The 24445-nt window shown below is 45.1% G+C and overlaps 1 protein-coding gene and 1 long non-coding RNA gene across 5 annotated transcripts in view; one reads left to right on the top strand and one right to left on the bottom strand.

The window, feature by feature from the left end:
• Positions 1–251: 251 nt before the first annotated feature.
• Positions 252–5099, bottom strand: LOC125441660. The gene is made up of 3 exons (XR_007245883.1): positions 4970–5099; positions 2241–2355; positions 252–631 (listed from the first exon to the last, which is right to left on the bottom strand). It is a non-coding gene; the product is annotated as an uncharacterized LOC125441660 (long non-coding RNA).
• The window catches only part of TACC1 (transforming acidic coiled-coil containing protein 1), a 75758-nt gene continuing 56337 nt past the window's right edge, over positions 5025–24445 (top strand). For 3 of the 4 annotated variants that reach the window (XM_048512377.1, XM_048512379.1, XM_048512376.1), the window contains exon 1: positions 23565–24191. In XM_048512377.1, coding sequence (XP_048368334.1) covers positions 24001–24191 — 191 coding nt within the window. In that variant the 5' untranslated portion in view covers positions 23565–24000. Of the gene's footprint in view, positions 5189–23564; positions 24192–24445 lie in introns of those variants that run through there. The other variant, XM_048512378.1, reaches the window with a different exon arrangement.

Below are 24445 nucleotides of genomic sequence, written 5' to 3'. Positions count from 1 at the left end.
GTACATCATAGTATAATGCAGTGATGGCTAACCTTTTAGGCTCAGTATGTCCAAAAAAATTAGAAAATGCCTAACTTGACTCTGTTGGCATGTCGCTCCCCACCCCCTTGAGCAAAAGAGAATCAATTCTTTACTTACATATTTTTTTTAAAAAAATACAGTCCAATCATGTGTATTATTATATAAAGAAATATCAAATGATTACAAAAAAATGACTCAAACAGGGAGAATAGTTTTTATTGGGTGTTGGTGAATGCTGGCATGTCACCCAAAACCTTTTGACACATGTGTCATAGATTCACCAATACATGCAGTTTATAATAGTACATTTCAGCGTACTTTGTAATGCCTAAAGCACAGCTTCTGCAGGTATACACTTCTCTATACTAATGAATGCCAGCAAGAAATTTTGAATTAGTTCTGGGTGTACAACTAGCTGGACAAAATAATACAAGATATATCTTTCTATTTTAATATATGTAGGCCATGATTCTTGTGGGTGTACAAACACCCTTATATTCATTACCAAGAGAAAGGAGTGGAGGTTTGTAAAATTATGCATGATGTCAATAGATTTTTTCTCCCTTTTCCATTACACTGGAACTCAAGGATATCCAATAAACTTTATGACCTGTAGATTCAAGACAGACAAAGTACTATTTCATTTAACGTGTAAATATGTTGTGGAAGCTACTTCAGTAAATTGTTGGCCAATCAATGATGCTTTAAATAGATTTGATAAATTCATGGATGACGGATTTGATAAATTCATTCTAGTGCTATCAATGACAACTAATAGGGTTGCCCAATCCTAGTGAAAAATGTCCTGTCCCTTTAATGTTTGGAAATGGGCAATTGAAGCTTTTGTGGCATAAAGTTAAATAATATCCCATTAAGCCTGTATTTAAGGGGCAGAACATCTCTCTCCAGCTGTATTGGCAATGCAAGCTATTAGACACAAGTAATAAAAGGAATCTCCATTCCAAGTGAAGGGAATCTCTCTGCATACCAGTTGCTGAGGATGAGGCCTTTGTATAAGGCCTTGCTATTCACCTGATCTAGCAGGACTGCTCTTACGTAATTTTGGACACAGAACAAATAATAACAAATACATAACAAATGGCAACAGTTTACTGAATGATCCACAGACTTTTAAAGTCCCAACTGTGTCCTAGGCAGATTTTACATGAAGACTTTCAGCTTTCCCCTCAACATATCAGCAATGCTGACCCAACAAAAGAAATTTTCAGATCTTTGCAAAACAGTTGACGTTCGAACACATTCCATTTGCACATTTTATGCTCATTGCAGAATGCAGCTTTTTCGGGCACAGAATGTAGAATTCAGAGGTACAACTCTCTCATTACTTATCCACACATTGCTGAAACCGACACAGCCGGGGATAGAGAAGGTGAGATTCAGTGCAATACATTCTCATCAGTTTCTGAGTAAACATCATTCTTAATGTAAATTCAATCAACATGATTAAAGAGTGAGCCAGTGGATGTTGTGGGTATATATCTCTTTAAAGTCAGGGGCCTGGCTCTGCAGGACAGGAAAAACTGAGCTGTTGCCGCTTGGCAGGACTCCCTGTTTTATGAAGCCTCAGAAAACTTCCTGGAGAAAAATGATTGCATTCTTGGGACACCCGTAGATCACTGCAGAGGTTTCTGGAGCCAAACTGCACTTGCCTCTCTCTTTTTGCAGTATATTTGGGAGGCAAATGACTTGCACTGCATTCTTTTTTTATATATAATTATTTACAAAGTCTGCTTGGTAGAGTTTTAACAATTAAGGCCGTCCCTTAAGGAGGAGGAGCAGTGGCGTAGGAGGTTAAGAGCTCGTGTATCTAATCTGGAGGAACCGGGTTTAATTCCCAGCTCTGCCGCCTGAGCTGTGAAGGCTTATCTGGGGAATTCAGATTAGCCTGTACACTCCCACACACGCCAGCTGGGTGACTTGGGCTAGTCACAGCTTCTCGGAGCTCTCTCAGCCCCACCTACCTCACAGGGTGTTTGTTGTGAGGGGGGAAGGGCAAGGAGATTGTAAGCCCCTTTGAGTCTCCTGCAGGAGAGAAAGGGGGGATATAAATCCAAACTCCTCCTCCTCCTCCTCCTCCTTCTCCTTCTTCCTCCTCCTCCTCCTCCTTAGTTGAGAATAAAACCAAGTTTTAGAACTGGCTTATTTTTAAAGCCCATCTTCTGCCCACCCATCTTGTCCCCCCAGATTAAAGATCTTACTTTATCCAATCTCGATGTGGGAAACCGGCCAGTCTGGGCCCATTTGCTTCTATGCCTTTCTTTTCCAGCAGGTCACTTTAGGACAGAGAGATTCACTCAGCCACAGCACATCGCCCTGAGTCAAGAAATGAATGCTTTGAAATCCCTTGTAGAGTTGGAAGGAATCCTGTAGGTCATCAAGTTCAACCTTCTCTTCAGTGTAGGAATTCCTGAGCTAAATCATCCCAGACATATGGTTGCTAAGCTTAAGCTCGTAAAAAGGTAGCAAGAGAAAGGCTCTCCCCACTCAATGCAATTAGCTCCATTGTCACTCTGTTCTTACCCTTAGGGCAGTGATGGCGAACCTTTTTGAGACCGAGTACCCAAACTGAAACCCAAAACCCACTTATTTATCGCAAAGTGCCAACATGGCAATTTAACCTGAATACTGAGGTTTTAATTTAGAAAAAATGTTGGCTCTAAGGTGTGTGTTACTCGGGAGTAAGCTTGGTGGTAGTTGTTGGCTTTGCTTCGAAGCAACCATGCAACTCTTCGAACGGGTGAATCATGACCCTAGGAGAGTTTACTCAGAAGCAAGCCCCATTGCCAGCAACCAAGCTTACTCCCAGGTAAAGGATTGCGCTTTAGTTCTTTGCATGAAAATCAGTGGGGTTTTACAGCGCTTAACAGGGTTACCTACACTGCTTCCCCAAAACTAGGTCTTAGGTTTAATGCTAATAATCGAGCCCAGCGGCCCAGGCCGGCCTAGATGTGGGGGGGCACTCTGTTTGCGCGTGCCCACTGAGAGGGCTCTGAGTGCCACCTCTGGCACCTGTGCCATAGGTTCACCATCACTGCCTTAGGGAGTTGGCTTGCAACTGAAGTCTACCCTCCTGCAATTTAAGCCCATTAAATCTATTTAGTTTTTTCTTTTGGAGGAGCAGAGAAGAGATGACATCTTTTCATGTGTTTGAGGAATTCTGTTAAATCCACCTTGTTGTTGTCCGGGCCATGCTAAACCTACACTCTTCTTTCAACGCTTCAGTTTCCTAGAATACTTTTCTCTTGCCTGGCTGTTGGAATCAAATGATTGGGATTGCATCAAGGAAGGAAGCCCTTAAATCTGGGTCCTGAGCGGAACTAAGATTTGTAGTGTCAGAAATTGAAGCAACCACTTTTTAGAGGGGTCAGCTGCAGACAGGGACTGGTGTCTTTTACATGGAAGAAATAATGTTGATTGTCGTGAAGGGATGGACCAAGCTGCACACACCTCTTGAAAGTCACTCTTCTGATAGTATAATCTCTCTCTCATTGTTCACAGTCATCCTACCACCTCTTCCTCCCCTCCCCACTTTCTTGGCAAGGCTATGGTCTGTTTGACAATAGTGTTGCAAGCAGAAATCAAACCAGAGAAATCCAACTGCATGCAGAGAAAAGCTTCATCTTTTGAATATTTTGCAAACCAAACCTAATAGGTCATTCTATGCAAACTACCACTATAAGCTAATTCACTATCTAGCACAGTGGTTCTCAACCTGTGGGTTGTGACCCCTTTGGGGGTCGAACGACCCTTTCACAGGGGTCACATGAGACACTCTGCATCAGTGTTCTCTATCTGTAAAATGGATAAATGTTAGGGTTGGGGGTCACCATAACATGAGGAACTGTATTAAAGGGTCGTGGCATTAGGAAGGTTGAGAACCACTGATCTAGCAGCCTTTACAGGAGATTCAATCCAGGGTGCAAGGAACATACAGCATGAATGTGGAAAGTAACATGTACAGACAGATATGTGCATAAATATACAGACATCTTTGCATCTGGATAGTCATTCCGAAACAGAGAGGCAGTATTTTAACTGTCCTTGTCACTGTGGCTTGAAGAGCAACCCAGCCCATGAAACTTAACTGCTACACTTCTGACAGTCAGGGAACTAAAACTAATGTATGTGGAAGTGGGGGGGTGGGAAACTTCCTTGTGTCAGACTCAGGCAATAAAGGTAACCTTTGTCTTAAAAGTAAAGGAGCAAGGCTACTAAAAGAATGTATTGTCCAAGGCTTTCATGACCAGATTCAACTGGTTGTTGTGGGTTTTCAGGGCTGTGTGGCTGTGGTCTGGTAGATCTTGTTCCGAACGTTTCTTCGCCTGCATCTGTGGCTGGCATCTTCAGAGGTGTATCTCAGCGAGTAACAGGCTTTCCTCTGTGATACATCTCTGAAGATGCCAGCCACAGATGCAGGCAAAACGTTAGGAACAAGATCTACCAGACCACAGCCACACAGCCCTGAAAACCCATAACAACCTACTAAAAGAAGTTAGCAGCCTTCTCTCCAAACTGGCAGAAGTTTACCAAGTTGTCAACAGTCTCACTGCTTTGAATCAGATGCCTTTAACAGCAGCCTTACAGGCAGAAATTAACAGGTGAAGCTTTCCTAGCTCCCCAGTGAGGCAAAAAGACCTACTGTACTGCCATCTCTGAGTTAAAAGCACAGGAGCCCTGTCTGAAAAACAATGGCAGCTGCAGAAGTTTAGAAATAAGATTGCCAACCTATGCTTTGGACAGCCCCAGAAGAGCAGGGCTTCTCATTAAAGGCTCGGGTTAACTTCCCTGGTTTGGGGCTGTTGTAAAAGGCACAGGAGCAGGGCTCGCAAAAAAAGTTGGCCGCCTTTATTGCCAAGGCTGCTTCCTCTTCTGGTCTCGGCGCCCGTCCCAGCTGTTCCGTTGGTTGCTCAACCTCGCCCTTCCGCACCTGCAATCCTGGCCCGGCCCGCCTCTCCCGGAGCTGGGCGAGTCCCTCCATCCCGAAGCGTCTTGTCCCGCTGTCCTGACCCCCGCTCAGGCAAGCGAGAGCCTCCGTGGCGATGGGGGGATTCCAAAGCCGTCCCCACCCACCCCCGCCGCCCCCGCCTCTTCCTGCAACTCTCGGGGCAGGGAAGGAGTCGAACCCGGGACGGCCAGTAGGGGCCGGGTGAGTGCCGGGCGGGGGCGCGCGTTGGGGACCCTCTTGAGCGCCCAGTTGCTCGCCTTGTTTGGAAAGGCCGGGAAGGCGCCCCTCTGGTAGCAAAAGCTTTTGACCTGCGGGCTCCCTAAGGCGGGGAGGGGGAGCCTGAAAGGTGCCCCCTCCCCGCTTCAGGGCACCGGCACCCACCGGTCAAGGGAGCAGCAGACAAGGGAAGGAAGGAAGCCTGCTTCTTGCAAAGCCTTTTTTTTAAAGGAGTTGTAGAACTGGACTTGGGTGCAGACCTCTGCCTTGCAGGTTGGAGGAAGGATTATGGCTAATCTCTCAATTCACACAGAAACGTTACTCCCCTTTTTGGCACTCTCTGTAGTCCTCTTGTGGTTCGCTGACTGCCTTGTTAGTTGACTGCACTCTCCCACTCTGTTGGGTGTGTAAACCTGCTTTGGGTCTCTGGAGAGGTAGTTGTTGACTTTGAAAACTCTTGAACGCTTCGCATTCAGATCTTGGGATCTGAAGGGTTTACTGTAGCATGTAGCCCTGTTGATCTTTTGTTTGCCCCAAGACTCTGTATTTCTGTATGGCTTTGGAATTGGTCAAAAGAAACCGGTTTTGCTTTCAAAGCGGTAAGATGGGCCATTGGTGAACATGCCTTGAAAACAAACAAGTATGATGCACTAAAGGAAAACTCTATTTATGGGTGTTGTCATTAGGCTATGCTTGCAGACATCTAGGTGAAACCTCCATGTGCAAAAGCAGTGTACCTATGAGATTCTTGGTTCTGACATTTGGCCAAGGCTGTCATCTTTATCCTAATTTATGACCTTCTGGATGGACCATTGTAGGAGTCAGAGCACAGGTATAATGCTAGCAATCTCTTAACCAGGGTTAAGAGACTGGAAAAAGGGCTGCTAAATCCTACATTCCTTCTTTCCTCAGGCACAAATTCTCCCCAGTTTTGATCATGAATTAAGGATTATTTTAGCATGGCCCTTACCCGGGTTTTTAATCTGGGCTTCCTCCCTCCCCAATTAAATCTTTTTATTAGTACTTAAACAGCTTTATGTCACAAAAGACACGAAAAAGAATCGCAGAAGAACAAAGTACATTTTCCGTAAGGACTCCCAGTTTTGTCTTCATGAAGTACTAACACCAAAACAAAATACCACTTGCTCTTTAACAGGATGAGTAAAATTGGATCTTTAGAGTAATAACTAATAAAAGTCACACTTTTCTCTATTGGATCTTAATTTAACAATCCCTAACCTTCAAAACCACTAATCATCAATTCATTTTTCTCTGTTTTATCCAAATAATCTGTCAGGGTTTCCAGTAGTTCAAACCTTTTAACCTGGGCTTCCTAACCAACTTCAAACCCTTGTTTTGAATCCATATTAAGAGGATTTGCTTAACCACAGGTGATGCTGGTGCTGTTGTCATGTTTGACTATGGAAGCAGAAATCCAGGCATGATGGACTGAGGGCAGGGGATGCATAAGCCTGTGGTCGGCTTTGCTCTTGAAACCATGGCTCTTGGATGTTTTTCCCCGCCTGCAGTGGTGTAGCTTTATAAAACAGCACTTGGGGTTAACCCTGCGCATTGCGCCCCTCTCTCCTCCCACCTACGCTCTGCTGAACTCTGTGTGGCACTTGAGAATCGGGCCAGCCAGCTTGCACTGACCCTGATCTCCACAGGGAGTTCAGGGACAGGATGAGCCCCACTCGCTGGTGGTTCAACTGCGCCAGACATCACTGCAATCTTCATTTTAGAGATCTTTTATTCCTAGCTGGGATAGAAGCGGTGAGCTTTTTGGAAGTGGTTCCAAGACTCTTGAGGTCAATGGCAGCACCCCTGTATTAGAACATAAGAACAAGCCTGCTGGATCAGACCAGAGTCCATCTAGTCCAGCACTCTGCTACTCGCAGTGGCCCACCAGGTGCCTTTGGGAGCTCACGTGCAGGATGTGAAAGCAATGACCTTCTGCGGCTGTTGCTCCCGATATCACAGCAAGTTGCCAGGAGGTCAGTCCCTGGCATCCCTCCAGTGAAAATAGCAGGTATTAGAAAAGACTTTTATCTTCTAGAAACCCCTGGAGAATCATTGCTGATCAGGTCAGATGGATTCCACTCAGTATAGGAGAATGTGATGAATTCATTTTCCTGCACGTGGAGCAGCCTGGAAAGGACATAGAATGGAAGAGTTCATCAAATGCCAGAGAAATCCACAGTCTCTTTTTGCAATCCGAGGCATGTGACTGATTCCCCCAAAGCCTCATTGCCCTTTAGCAAGACTCTCCTTCGGCTTGTGATAAGAGCAGCCTTTCCTAGGCATTTTTGTTGGCTTGTTTTGTCTGAAGTGTTGCGAAATTATAAGCCCAGGCCACACCTTCTGTCCTTGGAAGACTTTAACCCCAGTCAGAAATTGTATGGGGATTTCTCACTCTCATCAGTGAAAAATGGCACTGTGCATATGCTCAGAGAACTTGGTTTACATGCAGAGCATCAACTGAGTTGTGGCTTACTCATAGAATATTACCTACCAAATCTGTACCCTGTGCTAGGAAAGTCACAGCGTTAACTTATGAATGTTTGCTCCATTGGATGAATAGTGGCTCTTGTTGATCATTTCAGGTTTCGGGAAATGGCATAAAGAAGAAATCTCAACCAGCCCCTCCCTTTATGGTGCTGTCCCATGCCTGCTAACTGCATTTTTAAAGGGGGGGGGGCCCTCCAGTACTAGGCTTGGAACTCCCAAAATAATATCATTCATTTATTATGGTCATTGGCCAGAAATATAAGCAACTGAAATAAAGTCTTACCAAACACCATTTCTGAATTACAAAAATACCAGTTAAAAATTAGGACACCACATATAAAGCACATTAAAATCTCTTTAAGATTCTGCTTCATAATACATTTTTCAGATCCTTCAAAGCAAGGCACAAAATCTGGCAACTTGTGATATCTGAGAATTCTTACAGAGTGCAATTTGATTTAAGTCTCCTATCTAGTAGTGGGTTCAACATAATATCTGGTTCAGCCCTTCATGTAGCAAGACCTGTGAACTGATTTGCACCTGACCCTAACCATCTGTGTTTAGCTGACTTGGTACTCAACTGCTGCAGACCCATGTCTCTTAACACTGGCAGCAAAGGTTCTAGCAGTTTAATACACAGAAATGAGCACTTGGGTGGCTATAGTAACTCTCTTTACTGAATTGCACTGAAAGATTGTAAGAGAACTGTGGTTAGAACAGTGGTTGTCAACCTTCCTAATGCCGCGACCCTAAGGAGGAGTGGTTCTCGGGTTCAACCCCCCCCACATTGCATGTCCGAAGCTCCACCCACCATTTGTGATTTTTTTATTTTAAAGTGTTTATTTTAAAGTGTTATTTATTTATTTATTTATTTATTTATTATTTTAAAGTGTTTATTTTAAAGTGTTTATTTTAAAGTGTTTTATTTATTTATTTTTATTTATTTATTTTAAAGTGTTTATTTTAAAGTGTTTTTGTTTTTGGCCTGCAGGGGGTGCATTTTTTAGGCTAGTGGCACCAAAATTTCAGGCTATCGTCAGGTGACACTCCTGATGATACCAGCCAAGTTTGGTGAAGTTTGGTTCAGGGGGCCAAAGTTATGGACCTCCAAAGGGGGTGCCCCAACCCCCATTGTTTCCAATGGAAGCTAATAGTAGATGGGGCTACCCTTTTGAGGGTCCATATCTTTGGACCCCCCTGAACCAAACTTCACTAAACCTGGGTGGTATCATCAGGAGAGTGTCCTGCTGACACCAGCCACGTTTGGTGAAGGTTGGCTCAGGGGATCCAAAGTTATGGACTCCCAAAAGGGGTGCCCCACCCCCCATTGTTTCCAATAGGAGCTAATAGAAGATGGACCTTTGAAGGTCCATAACTTTGGACTCCCTAAACCAAACTTCACCAAACCAGGGTAATATCATCAGGAGAGTCTCCTAAAGATACTCTGAAAGTTTGGTGCTGCTAGCTTAACAATTGCACCCCGGACAGCAGGAAAATTGACCCCCCAGATTTCCCCAGATTCTCCTTTTGAATCCAATCCCTTTGGCATCTGAGATCCCCAGATTAAACCTTGAAAATGATGCTGTTTCAGGGTGGGGGATAATCCACCCCAAAACAGCAACACTTTTAATGTTGTTTTAACTAGGGACCCCAGATTCTCCCTTTAAGATGGATTTTAAAGGAGAATCTGGGCTCCCTAATTTAAACACCATTGAAAGTGATGCTGTTTGGGGGTGGATTTCAGTATCACAGCAGCCACCCATGGGGGGGGGGGCACAAACCTCAGGTTTTGCACCAGGCTCCATTTTCCCTAGCTACCCCTCCACCTGGAGGGGAGGGAGAAGGGACTGCCGCTACCAGCTGGGAGCCCAGCTGGTGGGGTGGCGGGGCAGGGCAGGGGAGTCTGCCATCTCTGGCCATGGAGAGCTGCTTTTATAAGCACTGAGGCCAGGGGTGGGGCTTGGGGAAGTGTGGCCACGCCCCCAGGGGTGGGGGGCGTGGCCCACAGGTTGAGAACTACTGGGTTAGAAGGTACTGTATCCCCCGCTCCCAAATGTGGGGCCTTTTGCCCTTTAAATCGCATATCCCCCCAACCCCTCTTAATACACAACTGAGGCAGAAGACCCATATGTAAAGGAATTGATGTAGTGCTGTTGTGTGTAATTTGGGCTCAAGTACCATTGAAATGTCAGTCTCTGTCTTTTCTAATTCAGTTCAAGATTCAATTATGAGCCCCTGATGTTGAAAATGAATCCTGTTGATTTCAGTGGGACTTCCTTCCTAGGATCCATGTTCAAGACTGCAACCCTGCAAATTATTGTTTTACAGTATGAATGACTGTAGACTTAGTACTGTACAGCATGTAGAATGAATAGATTATAATCTGTCATACAGATACTATAGTATATAGTAACAATGTAGTGGAAGCAAAACTTGTTCTGCAGGTTGAGACTAAAAGATAAGGAGATGCATTCTTATAAGGAGATGCATTCTTTCATTGCCAGTTTTTTTTCCCCCAGCTCTGCTTCAGTGACTTGGACAATCACCTGGCACTGTGGATAGTGAGCAGGGAAAGCTTCATCTTATCATTTCATCTTCTACCAGAAAAAAACCCTTTATTAAATCTCTGCCTGTTAGATGCTACTGAAGGCATGGGCATCCTGTCCCCCCCCCCAAGTTAGAATCTATTTATTGCCTTTTGCCCCCTCATTGAACCTGCCCAATTGGTACATCACGCTTTCAATTTCTAGATTTCTGTCTTCCAAAATTTATGAATTTTAAATATTGTTGCCAAATGTCCAGCAAGTGAGAAATGGGCAATGCCAAAATGTGTCCCCTTTCCCTCTATACTCTTCCTTCAGCTTCCTCCTATGTGCAGGAATGAATGTTCTTGCCTGTACCTCAGAGTATCCATGTGAACCCAGCCTTTGTACTGTGGATGTAACGTTGGAACTCTTATGGAATTTGCTCACTGCCACTTGAGGGTTGATGAGCTCATATATTTCTAATGGCAGTTCTGGGTTAAAGCCATGCTAAAGTGCATTTAGCTAAATATGGAAGATCTCTTACTGTTTGCAAATGTTCCAGGACTCGCATTAACTTTTTGGGTGCCAGCATTTTCCTAAGCATTTCTAACCTGGGGTGCCCTGCCTTTAAAAACTGCAGGATTCTAATTCTGCATCTCCCAAATATCTATGCAGTCCATAAGTTGCTTAACAATCTCTCAGGAAGAGCAAAAATCCCAGCACTAGATCGCTTCACTGATAGAACTTATTCTCACAGTTAAATTGAGAATGTACATACTGCCTCATCTCACAGTTTATTCATTTGAAATGTTAACGTCACGTCCTCTTACATTAAAAATGCATAGGGCATCTTATTACTTAACCTCTATAAAACAAGGCAAAAATTAAAACAGAACTACAAAATGGCCAAAATAAAACACTCTTTTTAAATCGTAATTGTTTCTGTCCTTTTAGAATGTTCTGCTTTTTAAAAGAAGAAAATGGGCAGTAAAATGAGTTGGATGAAACCAGAATTTACATAAGCTGCAAGGTCAATTAAAAAAAAGAGGACCCACACTGAAATAGGTTAGCAGCATTCCACGGTTGTAGCGGCATTCAACCAATGCTATATTTAATTAAAAGGGGAGCTAAAAAAGTTAAAAGACTGATTGCGACAGAAGTGAGAAAAGAATGTAATATCATAACACATACATGTGCAAAATGCCCTAGTAAATAAAAAAGGAATTCACCTGACTGCTTTTCTGCAGATCTTGGCACCAAGAAATGTTCTCAGCAGAGGATGTTTCAAAACCTCGGTGCCACCACCAAAAAAAGCCTGTGTTGAGGCATGTTTTGACTGTGTGGAAATACGTATGTCTGTCTACAATCCTGTTTGTTCTCCAAGAAATAGCGTGCATACATGAAGCTGTCTTTCCGTTTAATCCTGGGGGCAAGTGCAATTACCGTATCTAACCATGTTAACTTGTTGCTTTTAAACTATAATGTTTTTAATTATGCTTTCTCAGCCACCTTGAACTTCAAGGAAAAGTGGTTACAATGAGAATGGGTAACTGTTCTAATGTCATTGAGTGAGCTTCGTGATTCGGTGAGGATGTAAACCCAAGTCCCTAGCATGCTATCCAGCATTATTACACTGGAAGTTTAGAAAGAACACCAGACGTTTGCAGTTATGGATTGGCCTGTGGTCAACAAACTTCCACATTTGATCAAGGCTGTTATTCTAGGGTCCAAAGTGAAAGAGAAAGAAAGAAGTTCTATATAGAATTGAGACATTTTCATTCAGTGGTATTAAGTTTGTATTTTTCAAGATGGTGGATGCATGAACATGGGCATGTGTTAACTTATGTATGCATACAGAGCACCCATTTTCTTGCCAAATATGTAGGACAAAAGTGCAATTACTACTGACCATAACAATATGATGCAGGGATTGCTAGTGTGGTGCCTATGGTAAGCTGCCACTTTTCCTCATACCCACCAAGGTTTTTTTTAGAAAATGAGTGGAGCTCATACCCAGCTTTAGAGTAATATAATTTTTTTAGCAGCAGCTGCAAGCAAAGTATTTGTTATATATTCTCACATTGCTGATTCCCACAGTATTTTAAAAACTTACTCCTATTGTTCCCTATATTTGCAATTCCTTTGTGTGTGGCTCTGCCTCTTGTGGCAGCCATTTTTTTGGTTTCACTTTCCACCCTGTGTCAGAATTATTTTTGAGCCCACAGGCTTAAAAAGACTAGGGACCTGATACAATGCATGATACCACTCCTCAAAGATTATAACATCAAGCCTAGAGCAATAAAACCAGTAGAGAAACCAGAAAAACAGAAGGAACTACAACAGTGGCATCAAAACTGATAAATGCCAGTGGAAACAACACTAAAAAGGAGGAACGAAACTAAGTCAACCACCTCAGTGAAAACCCTAGTGAAATAAAACCATTTCTGCCTGCTCAGTATATAAAGTTCAATGATCTAGAAAAATGTCTGTGAGGGCAGAATTAGTTGAGGTGCCAAAACAAACAAAAGCCCTGCCTTTGGTAGACACTCTCCATGGCCAACACTACAATGAGGCAAGGTGGTGGCCTCAGGTAGCATATTTTGGGAAGTGGTAGCCTCGCCACATACCATCTTGACCTTGCCAATGTGGCCATTGTTACCGAATTTACCTGTTGCCACACCCTTTGCTGCTGCTGTTTCCACCACCTCTCATTGTTCCTGTTACCAACCTGGAGCCAGGGCACCTAATTATACTTTCCCCTTTCTTCCAGGGGTCTTTAAAGTCAATACAGCACACCTTACTGTGGTTTACTGGAATATATTTAAAGATGCTTGATGAATGAGAAAAGGATGGAGCATAAGCTGCTCTGGGGTGGGAATGGAGATGGCCAAAGGTAGTGGCAATAAGGGGTGGCCGTGGCAGGCAGTACACTTGCTATGCTGCCACTACTACTCCTTTGCCTTTCCAACAGGACTGTGTAGAGTAAGGCTTCTGTAGCAGAGTGTATTTTATGGGTTTTTGTTTCACAGTATTACAAACTGGAACTGGCAATCAAATTAGCAGCCTACATTGCTGATGGATATTTTTGGACAAATTGACTTGGGCTTGTTATTGAGGATCTATATAGCAACAGCAATTTTTCACACTTGTGTTAAGTGCAATAGGTGAGTCATTGTGATACTGTTGCCTTTTGCATTGTGTTGACATGCCCTTGGAATCCAGAAGCCTTGCTTCACTTTGGAACAAAAGGACTCTTGGAGGTGAAAAATAAAACCTTTGAGGGCATTGGATGATTAGATGCGTTCCATTGCAATCTGCCTTCCTGCTGCAGTTTACTCTATTTGGTCCTTTCTCTTTCGACCATCATTGGCTGTATCCTAGCAACCAGATGCTGGCAACAGTAGATTTTCAGAGAAAAGGGAATTTCATTTTTCTTCACCAGTGTCTCTCTCCTAGTGTACAGATCTTTAATAAAAATGTGGCAATGCACAAATTTGGCAGCTATATATGTATCTGAAGAGAAGCTGATAGAACCAGTTAAATTTTCATCTATGATGTTGCAGCTACTCATGGCATAATTAGTCTTTACATAAAACCTCTCATGATGTGCAGCTGTTAATCTTGATTCAACTGTTACTCACTGGTTTTTAAATGGAACCTTAAGTTATAATGTAAATGATGTAACCAACTGAGTCATGGTGGCTTCAGTTGGTATGCAGAGAAGGATATATCATCAAAATATCTCATTCTCTATGTGCCCCCCCCCCCCCCCCGGTGGATGCTTACATCCAGAGACTGGAGCCATGAATAGGCAGGGCAGATCTTTCTACCAAAGTGAGGGAAGCATCAGGTTTGCCTAAAAGGTGAAAATCTTTAAAATAAAAAGGGGTTTAAACCCCCAAAATAATAAAAGCAGCACCTGTAACTCTAAGAAGAAAATGCCTTTTGCTCAGCAACTACAACAGCACTGCCAGTCTTCATGGTGGTTTCTGTCAAGAAAAGGCAGGGGATGAGGGCTATTTTTGACTTTCAGTGAGACTCACTGGGGCCAGATCTGACAGTAACCACTGGCAGTTCCAGCTGCTTTCTACTATTTAACAACAGCTACCGCTCAAAAGCCAGTGTAGTATAGTAGTCAAGAATTTCAGATTACGATCTGGGAGACCCAGTTCAAATGCCCACTTTGCTATGGAAGCTTCCAGGAAACTGAACAAAATTTTAGAAGGAATTTGAAATATGCAACCCAGAATAAACTACCACATGGTAAACTAAGTTGGTCCACAGCGGGCAGGTCTACTTATTACTTTTCAATTGATGGCAGACCAGTCTTCTGAGCAGCCAAGATTGAATCCGTGTCTGTGTAGCTACAAAGGTAGCTCATTGAATTTTTTTTTAAAAAAAGGAAAACCACATATTGCTGGAATTGGCAAGATGAGCTGAGTACAACTATGTACTCTTCTCCTGAACAGTCACCCAGGATCGAAACATGCAGAGCAAACATCCTAAGGCAGTGGTGCCAAAGGTTCGCCACCACGGTCCTAAGGCAACCTGCAGCAAATGGAGGCAGGGAAAAATCCCTTTTGCAGCACACAAAACATTGGACTCAAGCTGAGGGGGAAACTGACCAGAGAGCGAAACGATTGGGCAGGAAAAAGCCTCTTTCCCCCTCTGATACTTTTGCTGTCCAGAAAACAAACCAGAAGCCATCTCTTCTTAAGATGTCCCACAAACGTCTTTTTTTGGGGTGTGCGGAGTGAAAACAAGCAACTGCATCTTTTTAAGACGTCCCTTGGATTGGGTTTTTTTGTGCTGTGAGGAGCAGACCTATGTGTTCACTTCCTCAGATCTACATCAGGGCCTCTTCCCACTTCATGTTCCTTAGCAACAGCTAAAAAATGTTTTGTAACTACGGTTACTGCAAAACTCTGTGTTGAAGAGGATATGTGTGCACAACCCTCCTGTCAGTGGAGGTGAGCCAGGATTTCAGATTGTCGGGGTTTCTTTCAGTCCCAGAAAAACGAACACACACACTCTCCTGTTTATTATTCTGAGGGGAAACAGTGTTCCAACTAAGGAAAAATGATAATCTTGAAGCGCCCTCTAGTGAGTTTTGTCTCAAAAGCTTCTACTAGAGAAATGGTAGCATTCCTGTCGCTGTGCTTTTTCCTTCTTGTTTATTTCAGAGCCGAAGGATTTGCTTTAATAAAAAGGTGGCTTAATATCTGAGAGACCCAAGCTCAAGTGCCATCTCTATCATGGAAGTTCACTGGGGGACCTTGGGCCAGACTCTTTCGTATTCCTTCAGCCAAATCTGGAGTTGTTTCATGGGGTTGTTGTAGGGGTTTCATGGGGTTGTTGTTGTGAAGTAAAATGGAAAAGGAGAAAGTGATGTTGTGAGCACTTGCTTGATAATGTTCTGTGAGTTTTTAGGGGTCACAAGAGTTGCAGGTGACAGAAGCATTGTGGGGACTTTTCTGCAAGATTGGCCTTTCAAGCAAAGGGAATGTCTGTGGGTATAAGACTTAAATGGGAACAGGATTAATAAAACTGCAAAGATTGTCATGCCCTTGTATAAAGCAGTGGTGCGACCGCACTTGGGAGTACTGTGTCCAGTTCTGGTCGCTGCATCTCAAAAAGGATATTGAGGAGATAGAAAAAGTGCAGAGAAGGGCAACAAGGATGATTGAGGAACTGGAGCACCTTCCCTATGAGGAGAGGCTGCAGCGTTTGGGACTCTTTAGTTTGGAGAGGAGGCGGCTGAGGGGGGATATGATTGAAGTCTACAAAATTATGCATGGGGTAGAAAATGTTGACAGAGAGAAATTTTTCTCTCTTTCTCCACAATACACTCAGGAACCAGGGTATTCCATTGAAAAAATGTGCTGGGGGGAAGAATTAGGATCTAATAAAAGGAAACACTTCTTCACGCAACGTGTGATTGGTGTTTGGAATATGCTGCCACAGTGAGGGTGGCAGTGATGGCCACCAACCTGGGATAGCTTTAAAAGGGGCTTGAGGACAGATTTATGGAGGAGAAGTCGATTTATGGCTACCAATCTTGATCCTCTTTGATCTGAGATTGCAAATGCCGCTTGATACAAGACCAGGGTGATCGTGGGGAGTTAAACAGCCGCAGAAGGCCATTGCGTTCACATCCTACATGTGAGCTCCCAAAGGCACCTGGTGGGCCACTGAGAGTAGCAGAGAGCTGGACTAGATGGACTTTGGTCTGATCCAGCTGGCTTGTTCTTATGTTCTTATCATCTACTAATATCTATATATGTGACAATCTTTTCATGCCTACCTTAAGAAGGAACTGCAAGGATCCTGTGTGAAGGGTCTCTTTTCCCTGCCCTGCTGTGATCTTGCTACAAGAGAGAAACCTTCTCATGTTTATTGCTTGAACAGCTGCCTTTCCTTGGCACAGTGACGGGTCAAAGGAATATGGTCCCCAGCTGGCATCAGCTGTTGCCCGGCAAAGATTGAAATTGAGCCAGTTACTGATGGGAAAAAAATCACGAGTTTCTCTGTGTCTGGCATTGTCTGTGCCCCCTTTCATTATGTGCACAAGAAGAGACTCAATTAAACAAGAGCGGATCCCGGAGGTGGCTGCAACAACAGTTGGCAGAAACAGAAAATGATGCCTAATGGAGTCAAGCAATGGGATCTTTCTGAGCATCAGCCAAAATCTGGCGCATTGTGTTCTTGGTATACACTGTTTGCATGGAAGGTGTGTGTTTTTGCAGCTCCTCCACACATCAGTGATATATCCTTATCCCAGTACTCCATGGACATTCCCTCCCCACCCCCAGGCCACTGGAGGGCTTTTTCTCTTTAAACATTTGCATGTTGTTTTCATGTCAGGGACATGTTGCTATAGCTTAATGCTGTACCAATATGCCAATTACCTATTTAAAGAAGCTTAGAAAAGCTAGGGTGGGGGAAAGGAGGAAGGAAACTCTGGAGCACAACTTCTTCGTGGACACAACCCCATTGCCACGCAGGAAGTTAATTTCAGGTGGGCAGGCATGTTCTACTCTCCATGCTTTAAACAATGTGTTTTGCATTGTGCCTCTGCATCTTGATTCCAACTGTCCTTTCTTTGCATCATCCCTCCAGCCTTCTGATACCCCTCTGACCTTCATCCTTGTTTGTATCTGATGAAAGCTTTGACTCAAGAAAGCTGGAAATTTTTGCTGGTCTTTAAGGTGCTGTTGGCCTCTAATTTTCCCTGGCGCGAGAGGCTCCCTTCTTGGCAGCACTTATTGTGCTGCTTTGACAATAGAAGGATGTTGCCAGCTGCCGCCTCCTCCTCCTGACTGGCTCTAGCTTTTCCTGGTCCTCGTCCAACAAGTGTTGATTTAAAGGAATTTGCTGAACAGCAGTTTGACTGCTGGCAGCAAGCGAAGGCCTTGGCTCCATCACAGTTGCTCCTCTTCTGGCTTTAGTGATCTGCAGGGCCACATGTGGCTCTTAAATGTAGCAGTGTTGTTAAAAAAGGTGTCCTTTACATCAGTCAGTCCTAGGAAAGAGAGACTTTTAAACCCTGTGCTTAAATATTTTATTGTTAGTCTATCCTGCCGCTGAACTCAGGTTATATGATTATAGGAATGCGTGTTTAATGTCTTTTCTTTCATTCTCACAACAGTGCAGTAGGTTAGGCTGAGCAGCCAAGGTCCTGCAATCCATTTTGTGTAACAATTTGAATCAGTATTTCAAGCCATTGTACCAGACACTTTTCAGCCTTGAGGCAGCGAACCTTTTTAGACAAGTCTGCCTCAACTCCAGATAGCTTTGCCTGTGATGGACAGGAGACTGTCCTGTGTACGGAAGGAAAAACAGCCACTCAGCTGCTTCATCCCGAACCTGCGTGAGTGCTGCTCCAGCATCCAGTTACCTTTTAGAGGTGAGGAGGCATGTTTGAGGGAAGCACAGAGGTGGTTTAGTTCAGGTTTGCAGTGATAGTTTTAGGCCTGCCTCAGCAAAAGAGCAGACCATTTGAAGGGTAGCTCTGCCTGGTAGCATGGTGTAACGAAAGCCACTTATATATAAGTTCTGCTTTCTGCGCTGCCACCAATAATATTTTTCCTTATATAGCCCACTCAATACTGATTTTCCCCAGACACCACCCTTTGCGGGGAACACACAGACACTGACAGACAAATAATAAAGACTGGAGAGGTTTTTATAATGAACAAAACTGAAAACTTTTATTTGCGGTTTAACAGAGGCTTCTCAGGTAAACTGGAGAGGTTTAACGCTTGTTGGTTTCAGAATAAGTTTGTCTTAAGATGTTACTTCAGATTCATATGCACACCGACACACGCAGGTGTCTCTTAAGGGAAGATTTAGCTTTGAACTAATAAATTCCCTTACGCACACACAGACATCTATTCCTCACTGCTCCAATACCCACTGATCACACCTGTGCCACTGCCAGTCCAAGCCCAGGAGATTCTGGCACGCCATACCTCTCTCCCACTAGTCCTACATATGGCTTCACTGCCTCTGGACTGGCTTCTCCCAGACTGGTGATTCTGGGTGATACACCCAGGGGCAAGGCAGACTAGATAGGTCTGGGCAGTTTTAAAACCGCCAAGCTCCTGAAGGGCACTTCAGTCTGCACCCAGTCAGGGCCTCCTCTCTCTGTCAAGCATACACCGCTTAGACAGGGACTGGACTTCTGTCAGCCAACTCTGCTGAGACAGAATCCTTTTCTTCCAGAGCTGACAGACTCCTCTCTGCCAGACTCTGCTCTGCTCTCCTTGACCGACTCCGAACAGAACTCAACTCTCCTCTCAGTGCTCTAAGCCCACTGGCTCCCCCTAGCTCTTGCCAAACGTTACTGGACCTTTTTCAGCCAATCAGGTCGGTTCTCTCCTTGTGGAGCCTTTTTTTCTTTTTCTGGCTGTTGCTAAGGCCTTCTCCCTTTGGCCTGCTGTACGCCAGCCCTTCAGGGTGGGGCAAGTTCGTTACACATGGCAAAGGGGTTTAGCACTATCTCTGGGAGAGAGTAGAGTACTTCATTGTTAGGCCTGTCTCTGGTGATAAGCAGACCTCATATCATTTAGTCTGACTCATTGGAAACCATATGCTGATGTAAGTGGAATCCTGTGTGTGAAAGGACCCAGCTTAGTGGCTAGTCAGTTAAAGCCCACTTGTAACTGGAAGCATTCATGAAAATTCAAACCATACCCAGAAACCATAACTTGCTTGACTTTATGTGCCACAGCCAGATTATTCCTTTGACTATCTGGAGAACTAGTTGACTTCTTCAAAAACAAACTGTAAATAAGATCTTTGTTACTTATATACAACTCCTGCATCAGTGATCTCTGTGTTCTTTTTGCTCATTCTAAAATTTACCTTATGGCCTTTACACTTTCTATCCTAAGAACATCTTCTAAGTGAGGGGGAAGGTTTACAATTCTAAACAAACCTGGTCTCCCAAAATCATAAAAGGCCGTTTTGGTCCCCTCAGTTGGAAGAAAAGGCCTATCATAGCACCACACTAGTCCAAACTACAATACACGTTCAATCCTCCTTTAATATCTCCCTGGAGATATTATTCCCAGATTGAATAGTACCAATTCTTTAAAAGATGAAGAGCAGAAAGCACATTTTTCAGTCCAGCAATAAACAGACATAACTATCCCTGTCATGTCTAGCTTGGCCTTGTGAATTCATATGCTGGAGCCTTTTAAAAATGGTATACAAATATTAAACTTATCTAAGGTCTTTTTTCTAGGGTCCTCTCAAGGACAATTGTATTTTGTAATAAACTACATTTCTACATTTTTTTTACTGTCTTCCAAAAACATGTACAACGATGGGAATATTTTAGCTGACAATTCTAGTCTTCCTCAGCCGTGGCTCAGGGCCTAGAGAATTGAGGTCATGGCCTCAGTTGTAGCCTCACAGGAGAGATAATGCCAGCATTTGGAACAAATCATTTGGTGCAGCACTGTGTGTTCCTTCCTGGTCCTTAGTGTTCATGTGAGGGTAACAAGTCTCTCTTTCCCTTCTCTGCGAAGTTCAAGCCTTCCTGCCCATAGACTAAAACTGGGATAATTTGTTCAAAGATGCTCTCTTGTACCTGTACCACATCTTCAAGCAGTATCTGCTGAGGGCATATCTGTATTATTTTTTTCTGATTCCTGTGCAGACCAAAAATTTAAAAAATCACATTCCAGCTTCTATGGATACTGGTGAAACGAATTGTTAAAAGGGGGGCAATTTCTCCTCAAGTGATGTCTGCACAGGCACAAACACTGGAAAAAATTCTCCAAGGTTGTTGCAGCAACCCAAAATTGTGCCTGAAGGAGGATAGCAAGGAGTGCAGGAACATACAACACACTGAACTAGATCCAGTGAACAAGGGGGGTTGGTGGGAGGAAAGAAACCTGGAGCAGAACCGCTGTGAGGTTGGAAGGGAAGGGACTGGAGGCATTGGAAGGGACTGGAGCTGGACTTGGGAGGGGAATAGGCTCCAGTGGACAAAACAGGATTGCTACTCCCTGACAGTTCTTGTGCCTGTGTTCCTTTTTATGGTCAAGTTACACATTGAGAATTCCAGGCCTAAAGTTCCAGCATCATAAATAGTGCGACCTGTTTGTAAAGATGTATGGGTGTGTATTTGTGAGACATCAAGTCACAGCTGACTTTATGAAGACCTTGTAAGGAGGTGGTTTGCCATTGCCTGCCTCCGCCTGGGCTGAGACAGTTCTGAGGGAACTGTGACTGGTCCAAAGAAACCCAGCAGGCTTCATGCTGAGGAGTGGGGAATCCAACCCTGCTGTCCAAATTACGGTCTGCCACTCTTCACCACCACGCCTTACTGGCTCTGTTTGTAAAGGTATCACACCAGTAATTATCTTGTTGTACATTTACTTTCTCACCCATCACCTGTTTATAGCTCCCGCTCCCTTAATCATCAATCATTAATTTTTGATATTTGCATTAACTAGATGCTCTGTAGCCAGCAGTAGCTTTGCATGTTCATGAAGAAGTGTTTTTTTGTATGCTTATCTAGCTGGGTCCAATTGATTCTTCACAAACGTGGAGGGGCTCATGATTATTTAGGAGAGTGTGCTGACTTTTTAAAAAGGACTTTTTAAATGAATCTTGTGGTCATACCTGTTACATGCACATGCAGCATTAAAAGTGCTGAAATGAACCTTTAGAATAGCATTAGTCCTTCTGATACCCGTTTCTGCAGCTGGCCATTGATTACTTAGGCTGCATCAACATACTGTCAGATATTGCATTCTTGCAGTCATTTGCCATTGGATTTTCCTGTGTGGATAAGGCAATCCAGTTGCCAGTGGTCACTACAGGGCAACTATAGCAACTATAGCACTGTATTCAGCAGTGAGTGAATGCAGCCCTAGCCTTGGACCCTAATCCTTGTTTCACTTTTTGCTACAACTTCAACTAAAGCAAAAGGAGGAAATGTGTTGTGTGGGGGAGTGGCAGGAGAAAGTCAAGATTGTAAATAAGGACGATCAGCCTGAGAATCAATTGCCAAGTTATCCTCAGGTGGGGTTTGTCTGTGTGTGTGTGTGAGAGAGAGAGAGAGAGAGAGAGAGAAAGAGAGAGATGTTTCTTTTTAGGAGTGGTGATTTCAGCCCTGGTTACCATAAAAAGCTTCTTCTGCTCAGTGATCCATCACTTTGCTGCCCCCCCCCTCCCCAAGAGCTTATAGGAAGCATAAACCATGTCAGGAGTTTTATGAGTATCTTGACATATGGGATTTTTTTTTGCTACAGGACCTCAACTTATTTGTAATAAATTATATAGCACTTTTTGATTTCAGTTTTCTCCTGTTTTTGCAAAGTGAAACTCGATGCAGGGTGATGGGCCTTTTTAAGACAGCAACTCAGTCTATCTGCAGGTGCACAGGCTTAGAAAACCAAGGTCATGGCTTCTATTGTTGCTTTGTGGGAGGAGGATGGCCTCTCTTCAAGACTCTGTACTCTTGCACATACGAAGTGCCTTTCTCTACTACAGGGGCTCCCAAACTGTGTCCAGTAAACTCTTGGGTTCCTCAGAGATAGTGGTCCAATTGGAGATTCGGGTCCCCACATAGCGTCAACTTGTTTCTCTTTTTAAAAAATGTTCAAAGAAATGGGAAAGAGAAATTAGAACTGAAAAAGGAAGGCGATAAGGAGGAGGTGAGCGGGGGTGAAGAAGCAGAGAAATGTTTAAAAGTGGGTCTTAAGTGGTGAACTGAGCTGAAAGATGGGTCTGAGGTCTGAAAAGGTTGAAGGATACTTCTCAGAGTGGGGGACAATGCTGATAACCTTCCCAAGAAGGTCATCAGGGCAGAAGAGGAAGAGTTTGGATCTACATCCCCCTTTCTCTCCTGTAGGAGACTCAAAGGAGCTTGCAATCTCCTTTCCCTTCCCCCACAACAAACACCCTGTGAGGTAGGTGGGGCTGAGAGAGCTCCGAAGCACTGTGACTAGCCCAAGGTCACCCAGTTGGCATGTGTTGGAGTGCACAGGCTAATCTGAATTCCCCAGATAAGCCTCCACAGCTCAGGTGGCAGAGCTGGGAATCAAACCCGGTTCTCCAGATTAGAGTGCACCTGCTCTTAACCACTACACCATGCTGGTGTCTTCCATGCGTCTTCTACAGCACACTCCCAGGTACACAGGTGAAACCACAAGGGCCTGGCCAGTGTTCCTGACAGGACAGTCTTATGCAGTTATATTAGTCTAAATCAGGGGTCTGCAACCTGCCCATCTAGATCCCAGAAAGAAACTAAGTAGAGTTGGGCCTGGTTTGTGCTGGGATGGGAAGACCACTGAGGAAGCCTAAGATTGCCACACAGTATTGGATTGAGTGGGGCTTGTATGGGAACAAAGGTGATCTAATAGACCTCTCCCCCCCGCCCCCCATCCCCTAGTTTCCGCTTGGTCAGGTGATGGTCGTTTGCCCTGGCAACACAAAGCGATTATAATGCAAAAATTGGACTCGTTATTGATTTTGGTAAGGTTCATGTTTTTGCGAGTACGCACAGGATCTCTGCCTTTGTGAACCATTTCACAACTGAGGTGGGAGTGAGTCTGCACTTGCCACCTGATCTGGACCCCGCAGCTCTGTATGTCGCTTGCAAACTCCTTGCACGCTGAATTCACACGTACATTATTTGGGGGTACGGACTGTTTTTTCCAAGTAACGTCTGAAAGGCTCGCGAGCGCTTGCAGCAGAGGGGGGTCCTGCTGGCGGCCTCCCTCTCTCTGAGCCTGCCGGGCTGGCCCTCGCCCCTCCCCGCAGCGCCCCCAGGGCGGCCTGAAGGTTGGCTGGTGGAGAGGGAGGCGGCTTTCGGGAAACCCATAATGTGGCTGCCCCCCAGGGTGGCGGCCAGCAGGCCAGCTGCTGCTGCAAGCCCGCGCGCGAGCGTGCACAGCCCAGCCGCAACCGGTGAGGGCTGCTGCAGCCGCCGCCGCCGCCAGTAGAGGACAGGGATGCGCGCTTGGGAGGGGTCCCCGCCGCCTGCAGCAGCTTCGGTAGGGCCGGGGAGGAGGAGGAGGGCTCCGGCACGCCTCCGGAGAAAGCCTGCCCGGTGGGAGGAAGCGGCCGCGAGGCGGAGAAGGGAAGCGCGAAGGCGCGCTGCTGCTGCTGCTGCTGCTGCTGCTAACCACATCCGCGCCGGATCGACCCCGCAAGGCTGGCGCGGGCTGGGCTGCCCTTCCCTTCCCTTCTGACGGCGGCGCAGCGGCGGACGGAGGCGGCTGGGCCGGTCAGCTGCGCGCCCCGATGGCCTTCAGCTCCTCGTCCTGGCTGTCCCCCGTGCAGTGGGCCAAGTGGACGTGGTCCGCCGTGAGAGGCGGAGCGGGGCCCGAGCAGGAGGATGCCCTCGCCGGGGGAGACGGGGAGGCTCCAGCCGCGCCGGGCTTGGAGGACGACGACGAGGAAGCGCAGGGCGAGACCAAGTCGCTGAGTCTCAGGCAAGTCCCCGCAGGTTCGGCGCGCGACCCGTTCACACGTTACGCAGAGCCGAATCCGGGTTTGCCTGGGCGTCTCTCTCGCATCGACCTGGGACCCGGGTTGGCTCGCATGTGTGTGCGCATGTCTTATGATTTTGGTGCCCCGGCGATAGATCGCGATGGCTTCAAGCACGTGGTTCGTGTCGCCTGCCAACGCAGATCGAGTTGAGTACAATAACGGTTGAGCTCTGGATCTCCGTGACGCTCGGTGCGGA

The sequence above is a fragment of the Sphaerodactylus townsendi genome, linkage group LG12 (assembly GCF_021028975.2).
Source record: "Sphaerodactylus townsendi isolate TG3544 linkage group LG12, MPM_Stown_v2.3, whole genome shotgun sequence".
Classification (NCBI taxonomy): Eukaryota; Metazoa; Chordata; class Lepidosauria; order Squamata; family Sphaerodactylidae; genus Sphaerodactylus; species Sphaerodactylus townsendi.
The sequence above is the reverse complement of the archived record's forward strand: the minus strand, read 5'-3'. Positions and strand labels throughout refer to the sequence as shown.